This window comes from Pyxicephalus adspersus, chromosome 4, assembly GCF_032062135.1.
Source record: "Pyxicephalus adspersus chromosome 4, UCB_Pads_2.0, whole genome shotgun sequence".
Lineage (NCBI taxonomy): Eukaryota > Metazoa > Chordata > Amphibia > Anura > Pyxicephalidae > Pyxicephalus > Pyxicephalus adspersus.
In genome coordinates, this window is record NC_092861.1 from 42135790 (window position 1) to 42161515 (window position 25726).

The following is a 25726-nucleotide window of genomic DNA, read 5'->3' on the forward strand; positions in this document are numbered from 1 at the left end:
TGTGTTTTTATTGCCCCTTGTGTGCTCACTAGGAATTTGCTCCTCATTTGCATCACGGGGCAGTACATTGGCTCAGAGGTACGTACTCTGGCTTTTGCAGTACTAAGTCCCAGGATTTAATCTCAGCCAGGACACTATCTGCTTGGAGTTTGCAGATTCTACCCGTGTTTGCGTGGGTTTCTTCCCACATTCCAAAAACATGAACGTAGGTTAATTGTATCCCCCCAAAAAAATTGGCCTCAGACTGTAATAAAGACATATGACTGAGGTAGGGACATTAGATTGTGAGCGGCTTTGAAGGACAGCTAGTGACATGACTATGGACTTTGTACAGTGCTGTGTAATATGATGGCGCTATATAAATACTGTATAATAATAATATTCTGGTAGTATAATGAGTGTGAAGATGTGACAGACTGTCCTGGGTGTCAGAATGGCCGGAAGTAAACTGAAACAGTGACAAAAATAAAAACATGAAAAATAATATTTCTAGTAAAAACAGGTTTTGGCTTTTTAGATTAAAAAGGATTACCTTAATTGAGACCTATTTAGAGGAGATTACAGAACAATCCTCCAAGTTTATATTTTTCAGTGGTTTGGCAGCAGGTGAAACAGTACATCCATGTACACATATAACTGCTCTATGAATAATATTACATCACAATGCGTGTAGTAAAAGGTTATATCTGTTACCTTGCAATGCAGTAGAAAGAAGTGTACTTTATTGGATAAGCCATAAACCATGACAAAAAGTGTGTTAGTGTCAATAGCCACATATAGCTTATTTAGTATTGCTGTGCAAACACAAAAACCTCTAGAAGTACAAAGCAGAATAACCCAAACCCAAATTCCAATTGGTAGGTATGTACACATTCAATACGGTGTGGGTTTAAAGAGAACAAAGTAAATATAACCAAATATACAGCACATATATAGATTGTCCCATTTGGGGTAAATCAATTATAGAGCAGAGGTGACCAAAAATTATTTATCTAAACATATACAAGTGAAATATATTGAAAGAGGACAATCTACAAAATGCTGTACAAAGTCTTTGAACTATGTAAATATTTCACCAATGTTCATTGCATATCAGATATTCTTCCTAGAGGCAGAAACACTTTAGATTAATAGACCAATCAAATTCATATTTCTAAATATGTACAAAGTCAATAAATATTGGGACCGCCATAGTTTATACCTTTTTTCTGTTTAAACATGGGTTGCCTGGCTGTTATGCAGTCTTTTGAGTCAATGATAAAAAATTGGTATGCTGTAAGGTTGCAGAAAAAACATAAATCAGCAACTGCAACTTGTCCCAAATCGAAAAAATAAAGGGTAAAATTCAGGAGGTCAGCATGAGAGCCATATAACTATTTTCAGGTATGATCTGACTCCCCCCTTCCGTTTCTTAGAGTACATTTTTGATAGGACATCCCAGCATGAAGAGGGAAAATAAAGATAATGGCATGAGGTAAACATAGCAGCATTGCAATGTCTGGCTAACAGTAGCCAGATATGACTATTATCTTTAGATCTATAAATTGTTTTAAGCCTTTCCTTGTTTGTGGAATCAAATGTATTGTAAAGCCCTGAAAAACAACTGCTCGTTTCTAGAATAGAAGACTAGAATTTTGGATGACTTAACATTTGAGTTTATTTTTTGACCATAAGTACAGAAACAAAAACATTTGCAATCCACCCAATGGTGGTGGTGGGGGTGATCATAGACAGGACCTATGATAATGCCAAAAAGCAGTTTACCTTAAGTCATGGTTGCTGGAAGCATTTAGACGGCAGGGTGCTATCTATCTGCTAAAAGGTTGTTTTAGGCAACAATAATGTTGTTTGGAGGGCTATGATTGGATCACAAGCCACTGGCCAAATATTCCTATCTAACACACATTACAAATGTTAGCAACTTTTATTAATGTATAAGTAATCTACATGTATACATTTAAGAAAAATACTTTTTGCTTCACCTAGCATAAAATTTGAAATAGCACTTATGAATTGAACGTCTTAATTCTTTGTTTACTTTGCTTTAGAAATTCCTCGGCTAGATCACGAGTTTTTCACAGACAGAAATTTTGGAAGGAGCACAAGTAATTTGGCTTCCCCAGTTCTGCTCTATCAGAAAAGGAATGTCTTTTTTGCTTCATCCCAAACATGATTTAATTCCCAAAATATAAGTCAAAAGCATATTTCACCAGTCACATCAGAATATGGGCTGACAATCTGCTCTTTGTTTGAAGGACATAGCATTACATTCAGTGTCAGCTGAAGTGGTGCTTATTTTGTTTAATACAAGCTCTAAACCTCCCTTTAGTTTCTGACTGCCTTGTTGGTACTGCATGTCTGCAGACAAAGCAACACAATTTGTTACAACTCAGCCGTGGCAATAATACTCCTCTTGGAGGAATAACCTAAAGAAGATATATTTTGGTGAAATAAACAAAGCTCTTCTCCAATAGGAAATAGGAGAAGATAAAGCTTGCTCACTATGGTATAGTTTATATAGTTAATAAACCATTTTAAACAAAAGTTGTTTCTAAAGTCACAGTCAATGATTTACTTGTTGGAAGAACTAATTAAAATAAAAAGATACTAAAAAGTACTCAAGAGAATGCTTTGGTTCGAAATGGCCGAATATGTTTCTGGAAGGTCTAAGCAAATTGGGAGTGTCTGTTATATCCCCTTTGAGTCTAGTATATTGAATTTGGAATTTAATAGTTAGCCAGACACACTGCTTAGAAATGCTGTGTATTGCAAGGATATAGGGTTTGGCGTAAGAAATCACATATATGGCAGGAACATGGTAACCTACAAACACAGAAAGGTATAGCAGCAATGACTGGAGTTCTTAAAGTGGCCCAACTTTAGCACATTGCCCATTGGAGATAATGTTCTACTTTTATAGATAGGGTCACATTAAGCTAAAATCCTTTTAACATCCAAACAAATGTTGAGTTCAGTTAAGGCCTGTAAAAGGAAAGAATACATCACTCTGACACAATATTGTTCCTGTGTAGCCATAACCTGGTGTAACTATTTTATATGGCAATGGTAAATATTTAAACCTTTAATTATTTAAACCCATATCATTTTAATAAAATTTTTATGTACAAAATAGAATGTTATCCGCAGTAACCAAGTACTGATATAGCTCATAGATAGATGGACAGAGGAATAGGTGTTCATATTTGGTAAAAAGTTATTTTTTGCAATGATTTCTGTCCTGAATGCAGTTTTACTTGCCTTTTAAAATGCATTTTGACTAGTTACAGTTAGCAGAAATGACAAATGACAATGACAACTGCAATAAATACATGTTACTTTAGCTAAAATCAATAGATTTACAGAGGTATACTAATTTGAGACTAAGTTGCATATCTTTAAAGTTACAGTTGTTGTGCACTGCCGGTTGATTACTGTCACATTTACTTAGCCTTTATTATACTCGTTCAGCCTGTTTGACTAAATTCCTTTAACTGTAATGTTAGTTTAACCTTGTACATATCTAGATTTCGCTTCTTTACATTCAGTGAATGATAAATATAATTTACCTTCCCAGACAGTGCACCTATTTCAGTCTTTATAATATTTACAACATTTTCCATATGTTACACCAATTTGTAAATGCCACATGGACATGCTGTACATAGAGAATGTGAATATTTAAACAACAAACTACTAGACCCTTAGAATTGTCTCTTTTTCCTCACTTGTACATCAAGTACTCTATGGAATGTGGCAAATCCCTATTAAAGTCCAATAACAGCATGGGGATTGCCAGCCTTTCTTTGCTCACCTGTGCTTTATATGTATATGATGTACAGTATATGGATAAACTAAGGGAAAAAAGCTCACTGATAGTAATAATATAATTGATCTCTTGTGGCCTACCAATATGATCCATCTTGTTCAATACATGAAGACAGTTCTGTGAAATACACTAAGCAGCACCTAATTGGGTACACTCAAACCAAACAGAATTGTGTAGCTATATTTTATATATAAGGACAAACTGCAGAAAGTACCCAAAGATCAACAGTTATCAATGTGATAACACATTAATAAAAAGAAAGGTTGGAAAAAAATGGAAAGATGTGTTGAGGATGACAAGAAGCGCACAGCATCTGGAAAATGTTTTTGTTTTAGGTAAAGTATTGATCGGCATCACTAAATTCACAATGAGAAAAAGCTGCAACAGATTCCACTTCTGACAACTCCGAAATTAAAACATTAATATTGTTACAATGTATATATGCTGCCAATATATTATGTTATAGAGTGCATAGGCATGTCAGTATACAAAAGACACAGCTATAACAAAACAAGAGAAAATGGAAAACTTTACCTAGTCTGAGAACTTATCTTGAATTCTGCAGCATACAGATGGGTGTTTCAGATGTACGTGAACATGGTAGGAATATTTTGAGATGGGCTAGAATAGGATGTTCATGGAATGAATATTTGGTGAATAATTCTGCAGAATCTATGTGATGCACCAAGATACTTTGTGAGTTAATGTCACAGATAGACCTAGTTTTAAATGAAGGTCTCAACTTAAACTACATAGGTGTACCTAATAAAATGACTATAATAATTACTATAAAAAATTACTGCACAATAATGAAGTAAATATGCATGTATCCATTTATCTATGTTTATTCTAATCAAAGATCTGTTTATAATACTTCCCCTCTGTGAAGTGTCATTTGTACTTCCTATAAACAATATCTGTATAAACACATTCTGATCTTGCTGTGTGTATACAGCTGTCAGACTAGGCTGTGCCCAATGCTGCGCTAACCCTGCTGACTTCACACCTCACACCCAAAGTGGGTAAATGCCATCAAAGTGGCCAAGGTATTTCAGAAAAAGCAAAGTTGTACCCAGAAACTCAGCCAGGTTGTCAGTGTCCCTCATTCAAGTGGAAAATCTACAGCTGATACTGAAAATAAAGCAATAGTGAAGCTACTACCCAATACACCCAATCCTAGCTGAGTTCCTTATTCATTCACAGGAGGAGAGAAAAAGTAAATTTAACAATTGCAGATCTGGATGTTGGTTCCATGGCATTATGTCTGTGCCAAATGCTTTATAGATAGGTATGAGTATAACAGGGGCCATAGCTAAATTTTTGGGATCCTGGTGGAAAATATAGAACAGAGACAAAAAATCAACCCTGATAGATAACACCTATACTACGCCCACTTAATACAAAACATGTAAAAAAAAAAAAACAGAATTAGGTTAAACATTTCTAGGATCATTGAATTATTAATACCTCGATTAAACTGGGTAGGATCTACATATGCAGGATAAGCACCTGCCTTGGGTGCTGAAGTGGGATGCAGCTGGGACAAGGGTCTTTCCTATCTCTGGATCAGTTCATCTTCACGTTGCAGGTCAGGGCTGTCAATCTGACAGATTAGTCCTGCATATTATACTGGAAAAGTGGCTCTCCAGATGTGTTGGTTCTCCCGCTGGAGATGCAAAAGCCACCTGCCAGATATCATGGGCACTGGCAAATTCCTGACTACTCCTGATAGACATACCACAGCTCAACATCTGTCACACTGAAGGTAGAGCTCTGTATGTACACTGGAACAACAACCTTCTAAAATTATTTGTCTGTCAATGTAACAGCCCAATACTGCTATTCATTCATTTATTAATAAATTATTGGGTCCCATTATTGGGTCAGTGAAGGTAGAAAAACCATCACGTACTGCCGTCTTAGCACTAAAAAGCCCTCAAATTTTATTGGTTTATTTAAAGATAAAAACAAGAGTGATAATCACATACTGCTATGTAAATATTAGATATGTAAAGTAAAAAGACCCATATCCCTTATGTAAGAAGAATAAAAAAATTCCCCTGTTATTTTCAATGCTGAACAACATATTAATTCTCGTAATTGCTCGATGTCTCTGTTGGAAACATTCCAAAAGACTCTTATCTGCTTCAGCTAGTACCAGGGACTAAAATGACTCTGAGAAATCCACAGTAAACAAAATGTGGACACTTGAAAAATGACCTTACAATGAAACAGCTGTCTTGGTACACAGCCCCAGAATCTGAAGCAGCTAATGGGGTTTTTGGCCATTTGGTTGGAAACTTTAAGGTATTAGGATTGGGAATACTGATAAAAAATGCTTGACAAATTTGTTATACTACTTTTGTATTAACAAAAAAATTATTGAATTCATTGGGCCTAATTTATTCAAGCCTTCTAAGGCTGGAGAGAATACACTTTCAGCAGTGAAGCTGGGTGATCGAGCAACCCCGGAATGGATTTCGTAAAAGACATTTGCTAGTAGCAAATGTTTTCAATCATGGGCCAGATCTATTCCAGGTTTGCTGGATCACCCAGCTGATCACTGCTGAAAGTGAATCCTCTTCAGCCTTGGAGAGCTTTAGTAAAAGGTATGTGGGGCATTTTGTGTTATATATATATATATATGTGTGTGTTTCATATTTTGCTAGAAAAAAGTTAATAGAAATTCAAACTAAACTCCAGGCCTCCAATAACAGAAGTGAATACATGCTGTTGAAGGGTATTTACTAAGGCATTTCTAATTCTGTTCAGATAGTTCTGTGACCCAAGCATCCCAGCCAGATTTCTTTTTTCTCCATTCCCATTGAGCGACACAGGTTTTACCAACCATCCAATCTCAGTCTGCTAATAGAACAATGGAGGAGTATCATCAGTGGAGGACATAGTGGCCCCTGTAAAAAACTGACTTGGCGCCCCTTGTGGAGGAGAAGGATAAAGAGTCATTGTAAAGTGACAAACTTTGCACCTATGTCAATCTCTGTGTATAACTTCAATAATGATGTCAACTTTATCACAATATCAGTAGAATGGAGATCAGTGTTACTGTGCAAGTTAGTAGAACCAGAGTGGGTCACAGTGTGGTCTCATTCAACTCAATAAACTCACTCACTCAGCAGCCATGTTAAGATAGAATGCCAGTCATGGAATTCTGATAATTTTCCATAAACCTAGGGGGTGCACCACTGTGCATGCTGGGCTAAAAAAACCTTTAAATTATTTTAATTATAATGCATATGCAAAAGCCTAATATTAAATTTTGATTGAATGGTAAATGTATTACTTGTCTTGTTTCTACATATATTTACATATGTACATGGAGCAACTATATTTGTCTATTACATATGCAAGTTCTGCTTCCTGCTGTTTGTTAATAAAGGGCACAAATAATGACTGCTTGCAGTGCCTCCAATACACAGATCCCGCTAAATAGTCTAGTATAAGCAAAATCTATAAAAATAAAGCACCATATCTGATCACAAAAACTACAGAACATTTCTTCTTTAAGAAATAAATAACTGGATTAAAGGGTGGTCTTGCCAGTGACATAACCATTCTGGAAGCTGCATGAATCCAACTCCCGTTGAAATTTGCATACACACAGTCAGGATTTTAAAGCCCCCTCCTGGGCAGAGGGGCACAGAAAAGGTTCAGCTATACTCTGTGGTAAAAAAAAATACAGCTCAATTTTTCGAGGTTTGTAAAAGGACTGATGGTAATTGAAGGCAATTGTTGTTCCCATGTATAATATGCAGTCTATAAACTATCTACATTATATAAGCTGTATGAACATGATACTTTCTTTCTGGTTCATGTTTTGCTATTGTTACCACTTCATACATTTGATTCCACATATTAACACTTGGTGTGATGGACAAACCAAGGTGTCTGAGTTATCAGATTATGCAGATAAATCCTAAATAATTTGTATCCTGTGCAGACATGGAAAAGGAACGCAGTGCATCATGAACAAAATCAATGCACTGTATATGTTTTAATTTATTTTATTATAATGTGATGTAATACTTGGCAGGAATGTCTAATGGCCAGATCTCTGTAATCCAACCTGGACACTCATACAACTGCTATGTGTGTGGCCAGAATAATGTTTTCACAAAGACTTCCAAAAATACTGTAACAATCATGTATTGAGCAAATGGTCCTCACAGAATCCATGTTAACTCCTTCTTTTCTAAGACAGTAAATAAAACACCATAATGTAAAGCAGAGTTTTTCAACCAGTGTTCCTCCAAAGGTTGCTAGGGGTGCCTTGAGTAATTAGTGACTCTCAGGAGCTGGGAATATTGTTAGTGTTGTCAGGGTTCCCCAAGACATAAAAGTTATTTCAAAAGTTCCTTGGTAATAAGATCACGAAAGGCTGTCGTAAAGTATGAAAAAACAACATGCAGTTTGGTCAGAAAAAGAAAAGTTTTTTTGTAAAACAAGTAAATGCACTCTTGCTAATTCACTAAAGCAGTGTTTCTCAAACTTTCTAACATGGGGAACCCGTTGAAGTTACAATCAGGTCTTCAGTAAATTCTTGTGGTGGTCATTAGGAAGAATGCCTCCTACATTGATGACCATTGGAAAGGATGCCGCCCTTACAACTGGTCAAAAAGATCAGTGTTATCAGTTAAAGTGATATGGGGGTCACCTTATTGATTAAGAAATCCTTGGCTACCTCTAGAGGAACCATGGGGTTCCAATGAATCCTGGCTGTAAAACACTGCCTTTAGTCCTCCTGCTGAAATGGTAAACTAAAATACAGATGGTATTTGTTTTTACCCCCTGGACCTATGCAGTCTGTAGTAGAGAAAAGAGCATTGCTTTGTAAAATGGTAATGGTAGTGATCTCCTCCAGGATTCTCAAACAATTCCACAGTGTGCCACTGTCTTTTGTAACATGTCTCCAGCCCCAATCACACCTTTGGCATGTCCATCAGTCTCTAATCATTTTCAGCCTCTACATGTTCCCTTTAGCATTGAATCAAGTTCAGCTTTAGCTGCAGTTTTGATGTTATCTCTTCCAGACAGTCACAGAAGTAAAAATTTTCGAATATCTAATGCTTCTAAGCAGCTTTAGCTCGTCACATAGCCAAGGAGGAGGAGAATCAAACGTCTAACACCATTGTACATTTCTTTTACTTAATTGTTCTCTTATTTTTTTACAGTGCTCAATCGTAATTTATTGAAGGATAATATTATTCATTAAATATAGGAATTTGTGTATTTTATAGGTTTACAACAAAGAGGAGGTAGAAAAGTACAAAAACTACGGGGCATCTGTTACACAGAAAACCATTACTTCAACCTAAAAGTTTAAAATACAGTTTTTTTAAAAAAGGTGATTCATATGTTCTAAAGAACTAATGATCTCTTAGAAAAAAAAACCCTATAATGTGTGACTTCTATAAATATTACATATTGTAGTATTACTGCTTACAAATAATATTCATATGTAAAATTTGACCGTTGACCGATAAATGACACCAATTAAAATCAAAAGATTCAGCACTAAAATTAAACCAATTTTCCCAATCCAGAAAAACCTGTTTTACCTTACCCAAGTGAACAAAAAAAAAAAAAGAACCACCTAACATAAACACAATCTATATGATAAAAGTTTATAATAGGACAGCAATAAAGAATCTTAAGTACACAAGTGCAGAACATCTGATCTAATCTGCACAGCTATAACTACACTTTTGCTGCCTTCTGAGTCAAACATAGGAAAAAAAGTCTGGCTCTCACTCAGCTAAAACACAATCTTCATCTAATGGATCCTGAATTTCAATTACCCACTAACAAAAACCATTACACACACTGTACCTCACACACTAAACCTCTTCTCTGCTACTACAGAACTTCCCAAGGTCTCTTACTGCTCCCCTCAGCATGAGGCCAGACCTTCCCTCCTCTCTGTCCACAAAGACTCACTTTGTTGTGTACAGCGGGACAAAGGATGGGTGACATACAAACTATTCCCTCGTCTCCTGAGCTAACTATGGGAAAAATATTACCATGCAGCTAGCGCATCATTTTAAAGAGCACTCTTTCCACAGGTCCTATTGCTTGTTTTCGTTCTTCATTTTACCAGACTTTGTGCTTCTGATATATAGCTTTTTTTCAAGAGATCTCTAAAAATAATGGTGTATACAGTGTACCTGAAAATACACTAGGTCATTATGATAAGTGCTGAATTTCTGTGTTGCTGTTCTGTTTTAGTGAAAATCTAAGTGGCTGTCACATTTAACCTGCAGAGCATGCGGGCAGCAGGAACTCTTCTGTATAAAGTAGGTGGTTGTACGATACCTTCAGTTGGCCATACGTCTCGATGCAAGGTTCAGGTCAGCTTTACTCCAATCTAGTCAAGTAGCCAATAAATGTAAGGCACAATATAACTGGGTATTAAAGTGTAGTAAAGACAACAGGGACTGGTGATCCAGGGAACATCTGATTGCCTGATGGGATCAGGATGGAATTTGTTCCCCCCTGTTGGAGCAAACTGACCCAGGCTTTATAAGGTTTTTTTATTTGCCTTCTGGATCAATTATTTATATATAGGGTTTTATCTTGGATATGCTGGTTTGTATTATGTATTTAGTATGTTTATTTCTCTAGTGGTTGAATATGATGGTCTAGAAATCTGGCTATGTAACTTTTTTTGGATTTTTGTCTATTTTTTTACAGGTTGATGAATGCTGTATATACATGCTTATTGGCTCCTAGACTGGATTGACTGGGTCCTATATAACTGTTCCTTGTAGCCTTAAAAAACATTTTTTACTTCCACTACTGTCAATGGCTTATGTAACCTATCACCTCGGAGAAGATAAGCAGGAATGACAGCAAATGCTCATTGAAGTGAAAGTTCTGTCTGCTCAGTATAATCACTGCAATGTGATAAGGACGTAGTGTCAATCCTGCTATCATATTCATCACAAAGGGTTGATAATATGTTTCTTCAGACTGATTATTATTTCCATAGATCATCACATTCTAACTAGCTACTGAGGTTCAGGTTTTCAGTTCCTTAGTCTCATATAGATCCTGCCCCGGACCCAACTGAGAGAAAGAGAAATTTGGGAAGTAGATATATATATATATATATATATATATATATATATAATCATTTTGAGTAGATATACAGAATTACAGATACATTTCTGTTAGAAGCCAAATGAGTTTCTGTAATGGCAGGAACATGGACAACTCTTCACCCATTTAAGTGCCATGCTTCTTATGACATAGTTCTCATTAACAATCACCAGCTATCCAAACATACTGCAGACCAGACACTCCCTATTCCAGGAATTGGTTCTAAATCTTAAAGAATGTACAGTTAAAGGATTATTCCTCATTTTCTAAAGGGTTAAGGAATTTCTCATTACACATATTACTGTAAACAAACATTCATTATGTTTAATTATTGTGATTGACATTTAGGTCAGATTCTTTTTATAAAAAGCCTAACTCGCTTGAGCAGAAATTATTGAGCATAAAGTGAAAGAACCACAAGTGCCATTATTCAGTGCCAAAGACCAGGCCACCTCTCCCCAAAAGGAATGTAGATTCTCCATCCACCCCAATAACAAGAATTCTGACCACTTTACAGATGCAAAGTTAGATTTAGTTATTTACATTTACATTATTGCTTGAGAAATCAGGGCAAGATGTTTATCAAATGTTTACTGTGTAGCTAAAAATAACACAGCATATTCATATATGCATTGGATGTGTGTATAGAGTCCAAAAACAACTTATCCATAAGAAAACTCAGTTAATTGTAGAAAGGTATATATAAAATGCACATACCACGGACAGCTGACTCCATGTTGACCTTAGAGGTTTATACTCTACAATGATTCGATCTTCCTTTGGCTCTCTGGATTCAGCATCCTCATCAGAATCGTTATCCAGTGCCTTTTCTTTGTAGTTCTGGTATAAGACAGCAGTTTCTAAAAGCAAAGATTTCATATTACTTTATTTTCAACCAATCTGTTGCTTCCATGTGTTTTACACGTTAAACATTTCAGTATAGTACACACATTATGGAAACTATCGGCCCAATGTCAAGTTAAAAATAGTAAATCAAGCACTTGTTTGTATACACTGATTAAGGAACGGAGACATTGCGTTACAAATGGATTATTGTATGGTATGCTGGGGCAGATGAAAAATAGGAGGAAAGCATTATGGTTAAAAATAGATGCTCTTCCTCTCAATGCTGAATGAATGCAACAGAACACTGGAGGAGTATCGCTGTTGCTTATGTCGACATGGGATGCTTCTCTGACAAGTGATATTTAACAGGAAAGAGGCAATCATTGTAAACTCTGTAAGCAAGAACAACTGATACATCCAAAGATAGTTTATTTTCTTAGTAAAGCCTACTCATTTACTTGCAGTTGTCCAAGTACTTCAAAATATATAACACAGAGTCAGTAATGCTATATATATATATATATATATATATATATTTACACACATACAGATAGTGGATTTTATTTTACAAACATATATCGCAGAGTATTGCCGCAAATTACCTATCATATATGAAGCATTCAGAGATGATACATGTATAGCTGATCGTCCCTGATAGTTGTGAAAGCAAACCTACTGTGATAAACTCTTGCATTTTTGCAGGCCATAGCAGCACATTGAGCAGTGGTGTGACATGGTATTAGGTACTGTACTTTAAACTATGGGCAAGCTTCCAATATAATGACACCATAGCAGTGTTTGTATATGAGCCATTCATGTCCTAGCAACCAGCTCTGCACTCTGTGTAATGCTCCATAATTGGTGCTGCACAGTGTTTTAGGTTGAGGAATGTTCATCATCCCCCGTATAGGAGGTACTTCTTCATTGAAAAAAACAATGCTGTGCAAAGTGTACAGTTTTTCTTTAATTTAGTTCTTTCAATTCTCCCTTACAGACCTTTACTTTTGTTGAAAAATACTGATCTGTTAGGTGCTAACTTATGGTTTCTTTTGCAAATGACCAACATCTTACAATAAACTGAAAATGAAAACAAAACTGAGTGAAAGGATTATGTTGGCTGCCACTGATACTGAAAAACAAGCAGAATGAGTGTCCAGGGATGATACTTCCATCTCCCAGGTATATCTGCAACCTTGGTGTGATTCTAAGACAGGGCATTTTATGCAGAAAGTGGTAAAATCTATACAATTCCCAATAAGTTCTATAGAGGGGTGAATTTTCTTGGCCCCTGAAATAGGATTGAATTTGCATTAGATTAAGTTGCTGCTGTTGGGTACAAAATTGTGGACTGCTTTGAAAAAGTGGTCTGGCACTTCTTTCTATATAACCCCAAGTTAAGATGCCTGTGATACGAGCTACCTTGCCAGAGTCAATGTGCTGTGATGATTGTATAAGCTACCATGAGATTTGAGGTTTGAATGTTATGTTGTTTTCATTTCCACATTTCTTTTTAATCTGATTTGTTTTCTAATAAAGCAAAAGGCAGTGTGTTAACTGTGTCACGTGTTAGGGATCACTAGCAGGTACACTACAACATCAGTGGGGTATACTGGGACACTACAGCAATGTCTGCATGAAAAAGTACTGGATTTACAGCACTGGCACATTGGGTCTACAAAGTCTAGCAGGGTAAATCAGGCTTTTGTTTTGTCTATGTGAGGTGGGTCAGTGTCTGCCAGGTAATTTCACAACCATACAGAAACAAAATATAGCAGCACAATCGCTGAAATTAAACAGGGAAGGAGAACTGTGCCCTAAGATCTGATGGTAAACCATGCTCTGTAAACTGCAGCAAATCACCACTAAAGAAGGGAAGGAATGCTTTTTCCTGGGCTCCAATACACAGCTGCACCCGGTGCATTATTTCACACTGGTATGTAAATAATGTATGAATTGTAAATGTTTTTTTCCCCTTTTTGAAATATAGTCATTTAGAGAGACTGGGGTTGAGAAAGATTGCAACACCTTCTATCCTTAATCTAGATCAAAACTGCATGCCTTCACAAAAAAAGAAAAAAGAAAAAAATCTTTTTACAATCGCAAGTAAAAAATTTAATGAATGAATACCAAGGCTGTAAATAACGCTACATTCTTCTCCCAAGAGACACCTAGGCTGGCTTGCTAAAGGAGCTGTAAATCTTCAATCAAAAGATTGTGTGAATTTTCACTTTAAGAGGCTGATAAACTACAGGAGAACTGAATTGTGCTTATTCACAATTGCTATATCAAGTTTATTTTAAAATCTTTAATAAATCTACTCAATCATGCCAACCTATGTCCTATGTATAAGTGCTAATACTGTGAAAGGAGGTTGGGTTCCTGAAAAATACCATATCATCCTTGGAAAGGCAGGCAATATAGTCAGAGATGGTCAATATATATCTGGTTCCAGGTCAGTGACCATATCTAGGTAGACAACTCAGAATAAGGTTTAGAGCCCTGGAACCAACATCTTCACAAAAAGATCTAACAATGGCATCTCCCATAGTTCTACCTTTGTAGGTTCCTAGTAAATGCTGAAGCTTGGTAATAGGGAAGGTCATGAGCAAAAAGCTTGCATTGAAAATTATCATTTTAAGAGGAAGGTCATGGTAGGACTACCTGGTAAATGCTAATTTTATAAAGACAAAATCTTTTAGTAGTAGATTTAAAACACTTAGGGTGTGTGAGGGGTGGGGTTGTACTTTCTTGGCTAAAACTAATTTGTCCTAAACTAAATGTAAAAATTGCTATACAAACAGTACAAACAAAATGGTGGCAGAATGTCTATTTTCATGGGCCAAATGTGCTTTTACAATACAGCCAAGTCATTTCTGAAATCAGCCAGTGGACGGCTCAACCAAATGGTTCCATATGGCACCAAAATCAGAAAGAGCAATAGATGTCAGAGTATGTAATTAAGGGATGAAGGTAGTAAGCTATTTTAGGACAATCTCTAACAGGCAACTAAGAAGTATGAGAGGTCCTGGCCGTGTGAAAAGGTACAAAACTACGCACAGTTACACAATGGGTCTTTTGAAGTTCCAAAAGTAACGTGCAGCAGACACTAATCGACATGACAAGTTTAAGAATTTTCCCAAACTGATTTTGGACTTGGGAGTTGGGTTTTCACATCTATATACCCATACAGTAGCTTTTAGATGTCTACTATTACTGCAGCATCTCAGTTGTACCTGGATCATCAGCTCCTATGATTCTAGATTTCATCTATTTTCTGCGCAATGGGCTATTCAGAGATGGTGGAACCTTTCTCACCTTATATTCAGGTTCTGCTCCCTGCTTAGAAGTGCTGAACAGTTTGTGGTCTCTACAATACTGCCAGACAAGGACAAACAACAGATTTTCAATGCTATCTAAATATATAAAACACTGAGAGTACCCCTTGTTGCCAAAAACCAAGTGATCTAAGATACCTAGACAAAGGAAGGCATTTTTGTATTATTAAATGATAAGCATTTAAAGCGGAACTTCAGTTATCTCTAAACTTTCACACACCCCATTTACTTTAAGACTAAAATCCATATCTTGTGTATGGAAAAAACAACAGTATGAAATACTTAGCTTATCTATCACTTTCATGGGTTTCCTCCTCTACACAGAAACCCTCCTCCTTATCCACTCCTCTTTGCTGCCTGACCGGTCACAGGTCCCCATCATCAACATATACAATGCAGAACCATAAGATGTGCACTGTATGTAAGACACCAAATGCCCTCGACAAAACAATAAAGTAGTCCTTGTGGCGCAGAAGAGGAGATCAGCATTGCAAGGTTAAATTTTAAAAACACATGAAGTTCAGCTTTAAATATAGCAATACTATAATACTATTCTCCTAGATGGAAGTGCAGTTTCACTGGCTGATACAAAGTAATAAAAAGGATTACAGTGATACACTGCATTTCTTTATCTCTATAGCCCTGTGATAAGCAAAGAAAAACAAGCACTGAAGCTGCCCACACATATAGAATTATTCAGCCTGGGTACATTATGACTAGATCTGAGATACACTGTCCAAACATTTACAGCTTCAATAATACATATCACTTTATGCAGACACTGTTCAATGAAGTTGGGGCCCTTTCATATTTGCATACAAAGGCACTATGTAGAGCTTACTAAGGACTTGGACAACTTCTGCTTCTCCATAGTGCCTACAGCTAAGGAGATCTGTGATGGCCTGATTGTCACTTACTAAATATTTTTACTAACATAGGCCATTAAAACATAAAAAGCTGAGGATAATATAAGCCTATTGTGGGCTTTTACTGAAATTTTAATTTATATCCGTGACAAAAGTTTTGCTGCATTGGATAAACAGCATTATTAAACCTGGAATATTTCCTGTTCTTGGAAAGGATGCTGCATAGAACTCCTTATAGCTCCAGTTGGAGATGTAAATGCCTTAAATACTTTATCATATAAACTCTGCAGAAATGGAAGATCAGAACTCCAAAACTCCTCACCAAAGATCACATGACCTAAACCTTTTGATATGTTACTCTTCTTAGCAAAATTATTAACATAGCTTTGTGTTTAAATTTAAATACAGGTCAACTTCAAAATCAATTGTTTTTTCACATACCTTCACCATCAAATGTTCCTTGTCCTCGAAGGATTTTCCGCTTGTAAAAAAGAAAGAGAATGAATTAAAGTCACTTTTTTATCACACCATTAAACACGTCAATGGAATTTTTTTCTTAATCTTCAAATATTTTTAAATACAATAACAATTACTGTGTATAAATGTCTACTTGTGTAAGTGTGATGGAGGAATAGCAGTAAAGGAGTTGGGAGGGGGAGAGTGCAATGACGGATGTAGAGTCTCTGGAGGAGATGAGTGTGCAACCTGTATGTTTGTCCACTTACGGAGATACATTTACCAGCCACTTTATTAGGTATACATTGATAGTACTAGATTGGAACCCCTTTTGCCTTCAGACCAGCCATAATTCTTCAGGGCACAGATTCCACAAGGTATTGCAAACATTTGATCTATTTTGACATAATAGCATCATGCAGATTGGATTTATAGATATACAGCTGGTAAATCTGCACAATCTCTCATTCCTCCTCATCTCCAAGGTGCTCTAATAAATTGTGATTTGGTGACTTCGGGTGCCATCTGAGTACACTGCATCCATTTATCAAATCATGTTCAAGAAACTAGTCTGAGCTTTGTGACATGGCACATTATCCTATGAGGTGTAGCCACAAAAACATGAGTACATTGTGATTATTATAGACAGGGTCATCAACAATACTATGGTAGGCTGATGTATTTAAATCCTTAATTGATGCAAAGGGGCCTAAAGTATGCCAAGATTTATTTTGCCAAGGCATGTTTAGAGATGCTGTTCTGCATACCAAGGTTGTAACAAGTGGTTATTCTGAAATACATAGACCAGCTCGCCAATAACCATGCTATGTTTAAAGTCATCAAAATCACTATTCTTCCCCATTTTAATGCTCAAATTTCAGCAGGTTGTCTTGACAATGTCTACATGCTTAAATGCATTAGATATTTGTGCTAACAGGAAGTTGAGCAGATGACGTGGCCAGTGACAAGGATATATGCTGTGTGCATATATATTATTATTACTAGAAAGTATTTATATAGCGCCAACATGCTATGCTGCGCTGTACAAAGCTCAGTCATGTCAGTAGCTGCCCCTTAAAGAGGGTCACATATATGGATATTATATGGATGTTAGAAGTTATTTAATTAGTTCAAGTACGCAAAGCAAATCGTCATTTGTGAATTTTGCTCCAGGCTATGTAATGTTGATCAGCAGGTGAAACAACTTTAAGAATCTATACAAAACACAGTATAATTTTCTATAAAGGAACTAACATTTTTTCTTTGAAACATAGCATTTTAAATCTGCATAACTAGGTGTCAGGTAAACTTTGTGCTAGCAAAGTGAATTCCCCACCTGTCTGTGCTTGGGGGTAAATCTACTAAAAATGTGTCTGAACATTGCCTGTGCACAAAAGAGGGTTGAGTTTATGAGGTCATAAAAGTGTGTCTTCTAACTTTAAACTTTACTGTTTAGTTCCTTTCAGGCTATTAAATATATCACTAAACGTATGTTGTTATATTTGATTGATAAGACCAAAAATACCAACACTGCCAGAGTAGGTACCTTCCTTTGCTTTCTGTCTATGCTGTGATTTTGTAATTGGAATTTATTCAGTCTGTATTCTACAGAGCTACACCTCCATAATTTGGAGAGGAGGGAAGACAAAGGTATTCTGTGGCGCTGTTTTGGCTACAAGACTCTTTCCCTATAGATACATCAAAACTGTATGCCCTATCCCTAGTAACTGGAGGATCGTCTTGATTTCAGTCATGTAAATGACAGTTGAGGTCAGCTAGTTTGTATGAGTTACAATTTCTATTTAAACTTCACAGTATATACAATTAGCATTTTATTTGGGCAGGTATAGTTGCTGCCACCCTCAGAGCAGAGGTTATATGTAGCAATACAATACTAGCAAATACTCAATGCTGCAGGACACAGGCTCTTAGAAAATATGAACGTTAGAAGACGTTTTATTTGTAGAGTCTGACAACCACTTTCTTGGCAAGAGGGCCTGTTGAGGCAGACAATGAATGGTAGGTATATGAAACATTTAGAAGTTGTGCCATACTACACGCTCCCATGACTGCAAATGCTTGAGATGAGCACAGTTGTTCCCAGCATTTACTAGGCACTTGGCAAGGGTGAAAACTGCCAGCCAAAAGACCCTCACTTGCTGCCAGTCTGAACCACCCTAAATTTATTAATATAAAGATTTATAAGGAACTGGCAGCTTTCAATTCTAATGTGCAAAATTTGATGTCTCTAATATTATTTATTTTTTTATTATATTCCAGTAGGCCTGAGCAACGCCATGTTAAGGTCAAACAAGGACAGTCAACTCCGGAAGAATAAGTATCAAGAATGAATAAGGGAAGTGCACAGGAAAAATATCAAAAGAAGTATTCTACAATGGGTTTCAATTTTAAGGGTATAATGTTATATATAATACACCTACACAGTGTTTTCTTTTTATAAATACACATACAATAGAATGGACATGGACTACAATGGACTTTAGACTAAGTGGTCTGATTATTATTATTAATATTATTATTATTATTATTATTATTAATAAACAGGATTTATAGAGCACTAACATATTACGCAGCGCTGTACATTAAATAGGGGTTGCAAATGACAGACGAATACAGACAGTGATACAGGAAGGGAGGATCCTGCCCCAAAGAGCTTACAAGGATCACATTTGCATACTGCTGATGGGTCATCAATCTCTGTAATTGTTTTTTTTAATTATGAAAGTTTGTTTTTTTTGGAGAATGGGAAGCTAGCATAAATATTCTTTGTTTGTTAGTTTTAACATTTTCTAGAGCTGACTTAAATAATGCTATAATGCTGGCTAATACTGAATCAACCACATTAGCACTTTTGGTACTGACCCAAAATAAGTTAGCAAATTAGAAGTTCTGATTTCATTAGACTTTTCCAAATTCCGTGATTACAACTCCAATTAAAGAATCAATACAGCAGTCAAGCAACTAGCATTTTCAGGTAGATATCAGTAACAGAAACCTTCTACAGCCAAGTTACAAAAATACTACTGCTATATGCATCTACTTGTGGCTCCTGTGGTTCTGGACTCGTCACAAGACACATTCACAACACTTACATGGTTGCATGACTATGTATCTGATGCCAGACTTTGGCCTTTGTGTATAAGCAGCATTCACACAACCGATGTGGAATACCATACTTTATGAAAGGCTGCTAAGATACTTTAATATAGCAACAATAGAAGCACTTTAGTCCTAGAGAAAGTGTGTAAAAGTAGAAAGATAAGGAGTACACAAGATAAGAAACATATACAAAACATTAGTTACACTGAAGGATTTAACACAAGTTCTTAAACTATTCAGTTTTTAATCGATGTTTACATATGATGAACTCAGTGATCTGTCTTACAGATCTCAAAATGTGTTACTGTATACAAATTTGTATTATAGTATCAGTCAATCATTGTATCTGCATACATGGAAAACTTCTGATGAGTAGATCACACAGTCCAATATGCTGAAAAAAATTCCTGATGAGCTTTTTGTAACCAAATGGTACACATGATGTATGCCATATTAATACTAGTTGACGGAGTATAATGCACCGTATTTTATTTTGCAATAACTAACTTGCATAAGATTGTCCTATCTGAAGCGCCTGTGTGTAGTAAAATGATAGAGATCCAACTCCTAACAAATAAATGTGAGATCCCCATTATGTTGGTGAAAGTGCCCAGTGACTTACAGCTTAGTGTATATCTATATAAAATAGGATTTTGCTGTATGGCTTGAAAAAGGCTTATAGTGTCACTTTTTATGCAACTTATCCCTGAGGACAGGATTTCCAGTAGAGAAAACTATTAACACATTGACAATCCGTAATATATTTGGACATTTCATATCTAAAACATTTACCAACAAACACAAGTCATAACAAAAGTTGTAATATTTGAATTGTAATAGTTGGTTTGCACAACCATCATGGATGTGGCAAAATGTTGTTGCTATAAACGAGAGAACATTGTGATCACACTCAGATTATTAGTTATTGATTAACAAAAGTCAAACAACAGAAGCTGTAGACTTGAGTTCTATCTTCCAATACATATTTGGCAGACATGCAAGGACATACTGCATTTAAAGCAACTTACCTTTATCCTTCCCAAGCTATAAAACTTTTCCTTATCTTCTACAACTGCCTTGAGGACTGGCTGAGACATTCTGTTACTCTTTTTCCTATCAGATGGGTTGTTGAATTCCACCCCACTCACAACTGCTCTTCGATAGGAAGTTGACCTAAGCCCTCTGCGTAGTGTGCCAGGGCTATCTGTCTCATTTTCAGCCTCACCATCCTCTGGAGCCACCACCAGGCGGGGTGAGCTGGTCTCCACCATACTACGGGTTTTCAGTAACCTTTTGAAAGAATCTGTATTTTGATTGTTATGATTGCTGGATTTATTTGTGATTTTTATTCCTGAAGCTAGGCTCTTAGGAATGATTTGCTGGGCTCCGGCTTTAAGAGCCGCTGGACTGTTTGTGCTCAAAATGATGGTGGATTTTTCTGGATTGGATGGAGTTCTTTGAAGTGGCTGCTTCTCTTCTAAAGGAGACTTTGGTGAACCTGGCAAAGACTCTGAAGAAAAGATATCCGGGGCCTGGGTGGCCTGTATGGGCTGAGGAGGACTGGAATTGTTAGCAATTACCATCCCATTAGATGGAAAGCAAGTACTGGACCCAAACACAATTTGTTCCCTATCAGGTGTCAGCATAACATTTCCAGATGTCCGCTTTGAAAGCATTGGTTTTTGGTTTGGTGAAGAATGGTTGTCACCTGTAGTAAAAGAAATAGAGTTACTGGAAACCACTTTTAGAACCTGAGATGAACGTTTGTGGTTTGGGGATTTGTATTCCAGAGATGATAGTGATGGTGAAGTCTGTAGTTTTCCATTAGAACTGTGCAAATATTTTCCTCCTTGAAGGCTTTCAGGAGAGCTTGTAATCCTTTCTGCAGGCTGGGTCACTGTAAAGCATTGCCTATCCTCCACAGGGAAGTCTGTGACAAGTAATCCATTTGGACTCTGATAAGACTGTGGTCTTGGTCTAGGACTGCGGTTGTAGTACAGTCCCTCTCCCTGGTGAACATGAGGACTCGCTCTCCTCCACAATGGAACATAGTTAAGATCGCTGGAAAACTCCACCTCACTTTCTGCCTCCATGGCAACCTCTATTCATCCTCCAAAATCCACCAAAACCTCAATGAAGGTCAGCAAAGCACCACAATTCTTCCATTCCTAGAAAAGAGGGATTGTTATGAATCAGTGATTGGGTTATGGATGTTAAACACCACATCCATGTAATACAAATGCTGGAAGTAATCCAAACAGCCACAATGAACTTAGCAATGCTGTAATAAATTAGGATATCTTTCATGAAAGAATATTCTTAGGATTACTGAAAAGCATGGGACGGATTTATCCATGGATCTTTTAAATCTCATCTTGGATGAGAGTATATTCAGTCTTATCAACCGTTGTGTCAGTTTAGGACTTAAAGTAGGAGAAAACAATACAATACACACAAAAACAATATATATTGAAACAAATCTAATAAAAAGAAGTCTGAGTTTACAGTTGCCAAAGTAAATCTATTAGGCTTAAAAAAAAAAACTGTCATTAAACATGGTGACTGCCATTGCTGCTTTCTCATTTTAGAAATGCTATTTGCTTGTTTGTCAAACTGACCATCTAGATTTATTACATGAAATATATTACTTGCCCATACCTGTCCAGCATCAATACTTTAGAAAGCAAGTAAGCAAATCAGCCAGTCAACTGGTATTTTCAAGAAGAAATGAACAATTGCAGTGTCTATAAAGAAAGAACTCCTTGGCAAGTCACCTTTCATTACTTTAAAACAGCACAGCTGGCATTTATATGGCCTGATAAATTTTAAGCAATGTGCCCAATGTAAGCAACTATGACTAGTTTTATTATGGACAAACAATAAACACTTCATAGTGCATGTTGTAATCATTTCATAATTTCCATGTGTGCACCTCTATCACCTATCTTTCAAGGTAGAGAGAACAGAATGGTGGCACCCAACAACTATGCAATGAAGAATCAGCACCCTCACTGCCTGGTCTTTACACTTAAGCTGCGTACACACGGCAAATTTTTCTCGCCCGATAATCGGTATCAGCCAATTATCGGGCGAAAATCTGCCGTGTGTACAGTCGGTCGTCGTCCATCGTCCGACGACCGTCCTGGCGGATCCATGGACGATGGACGACGACCGATCCTAATGAAAGGGAAGGGGAGAGCGTGCAGCAGGGTGCCGCTCCGTGGCTCTCCCCCTCCCCTCTCCATAGAGCATGAACGGTGCTGTATGTACAGCATCGTTCATGCATCGTGCAGTCTTTTCTCGTTGGAAAGGATCGTGAAAGATCCTTTCCAACGAGAAAAATTGCAGGTGTGTACGCAGCTTTACAAACACACAGACACACTAACAGACACAGTTTCTTGCACTTTCAATATAATCTTACCACAGTTTGAGTACCTGAGCCCAAAGATAAGCAGATCCTTCACCAAAAAGGATTAGGACCTTTATTGTCCCTGTCCACAAATTAGACTGACAGCCACACGTATCCCTTGTCTATGGACAAATAAAAAGAGAAATATGCATGCATGCATATATACACATATATATATATATATATATATATATATATATATATATATATATATATATATATAGTAGGAATAGCATAATGTGTCCCTGGCTTATCAGGTTAGATAGCAGATGGCACTCCTCTGTTTGCTCAAAAGATAAAACAAAACTTAACATCACTTTTCAGTACCAGCTCAAAAGATAAAACAAAACTTAACATCACTTTTCAGTACCAGCTCCTGTTGGGTAAGAATAGTATTCAGCATAAAATATAGTAAAAGTTTACCATTGCCTTTGAACTTTGCAAACAAATGGCATTTCTTCCTAATTTTTCCCAACCTGCCTCTACCACAATGCAACAACTCCTTTGGAGAGGAAAGCTGATCTGTCTTTAAAGGAAATGCAAATAAAAGAACTGAAAACCATATCCAGCTGTGGAATGAGGGAAAAGCACAGCTAATAAGCAGGTTGAGTAATCTAAAGAGATTGTTGATGATCACTGCTTAGATTTCATCCAACAATTTAAAACATAAAGCATAAACAATGAACCATGATCTAATACCCAACCCAGCACCTGTCTATGTAGAGGTTGAACACCTGACCTGCAGAAATCCCTACAATCCTGGAGCATTGTTGTGGATTCTCAGCATACAACTAGCAGCTAGCTTTACCATCTAGAAGGACCACAAATCCCAGCATCTCTTACTATACTGATACCTGTGAGCTGAGAATATAAAGGTATACAAAGTGTCCTAAAATATTGCACTGCATGGGTATTGGTCAATAATTACAAGTCTCTAATGGAAAGAGGACTCAAACTATAGAAAGATTAAATCCCACCATCACAGGTACATGGGAGGCTTAGCATTAATATTCAAACATTTCTGCAGAATCCAAAAAGTTTTTTTCTTTACTACTTATACTTTATGAAATAATGAAAGCAGATAGTATGAAAGGGTTCATGCCTTATAAGATAATCTATATAAAAGGAGAAGTCAGGAGGGACAGTGTGACATTTATGCAGGTATTACCATATAGATGAGTGATCTCCTCCAGGTTTGTATTCCCTGTGTGTATCAGCAGCAATGAGATCGGAGCTGGCTTCTATTATGTTGCTCTTCCCAGTCTGCTCAGGTCAGTATTAGCAGTCTCAGCTCCACCTGTACAGGGTGGGGTAACCTGGTCTGGGAGGGACAGGCAGGAGCAGAGTCCAGATCGTGATCTGTGAAAGCAATCCAAGTAAAGTGAGACAGCCGGTAGGAGCAGCGCCTGTCACTTTCCCCGGGCTGATCAGGCTGAGCCCACTCCTACACAGAACTTGCCAGGCTCGGGGCGGGCGCCCCCGTGTGGTCAGTCACTGCAACACTTAGCACCCAGTATGAGCCCTTGATGAGTGTAAAGCAGCCACCAACAGCATGAAGTCTCATCAGACACGTCACTGCAGAAAGTTGTAGATTTATTTCATATGCATTGATACAAGTACACATTGTGCAGCTGATCCCTGGCAGAATATAATAGACATGTGCAAGCCACCACTACTTTTCAGCTATTGTGTCTACATACAAGTAAGGATTATATTTCCTTTATTTTACATCTAATGACTTTTCAAGCATCGGATTATTATTGTTCAATTTATGTAATTATATCAATAAAATAAATATTATTGAAATTTATTAACCTGGGGATGAGTCCAACCAAAAGCACTTTGTAAACCAGTGTTTCTCAATCAGGGTTCCTCTAGAGGTTACTAAGGGAAGTAAACCCCCCCCAAAAAATACACACCTTCAATCCCGCAGAGCGGTCGATTCGTCCAGAGGTGTCTTTCATCGAGTCCCACGTTGTCCCGGTATCTGTCTTCAGGAGGTGCCCTAGGCACCCCAATCTTCTCTCTGTTGTTCCGGGTCCTTTTTCCTACGTCATCCGGCGCAGGCATGGGATCGGGTGACGTAGATGGGAAAAAAACTTGCCAATCTCACATGCATAAAATTGGCGATTTCTTTCCCTTTTGGCAAAAGGGCTCCTTCTGCGCATGCACAAGATGCTTGGGCATGCCCAGAAGGAGCAGCCAAGAGCCTCCTGGGATGCGTGGCGTAGGTATCCCGGGAGGCTCTGCGCTCCCTTTCATTAATTAGAGGGCGGTGCTGCACTTAAAAAACCCACCAACAAACAGAATTTTTACTTTACATAAAAACGCTTGTCTAATCTTTTATGTAAAGTGAAAGTTCTGATTTTAGATACGCTTTAGGCAATTAGCAGTTAGTTAACTCTGGTTAGTTTAAGTAACACCAATATTCTTTTTGGCTATCTGTAAGAGTGATGTCATAGGCGTCATTTTTCTTGTGCTGTGGATATATTAATCACAGGAGTTCCTTGAACACTTGAAAGTTATTTCATGTTAAAAAGGTCGACAAACACTGTTGTAAACCTTCCAGACTAGTTGTTCTCAACTAAGATTCTCCAGTCCAGCCATTTTTAACCATGATTTCGTGGAACCCTATGGTTTCTCCAGAAGTTGTCAGTGGTTCCTTGAGCTGTGGCTAACTGACTTTCCTTAAGATGGTGCCGTCAAAGTTCTGGGGCCAACACTCTTGGCAGAGCCAGACGCATGAAACCAA

At 37.2% G+C, this 25726-nt stretch overlaps 1 protein-coding gene across 1 annotated transcript in view; it reads right to left on the reverse strand.

Moving 5' to 3' along the window:
- Positions 1–24404, reverse strand: part of ARHGEF26 (Rho guanine nucleotide exchange factor 26) — a 78081-nt gene extending 53677 nt beyond the window's left edge. Inside the window, exons 1-4 of the mRNA XM_072407961.1 lie at positions 24143–24404; positions 20594–21733; positions 16431–16470; positions 11660–11802 (exon numbers count right to left, since the gene is read on the reverse strand). Coding sequence (XP_072264062.1) covers positions 11660–11802; positions 16431–16470; positions 20594–21658 — 1248 coding nt within the window. The 5' untranslated portion in view covers positions 21659–21733; positions 24143–24404. The remainder of the gene's footprint in view (positions 1–11659; positions 11803–16430; positions 16471–20593; positions 21734–24142) is intronic.
- Positions 24405–25726: the final 1322 nt, after the last annotated feature.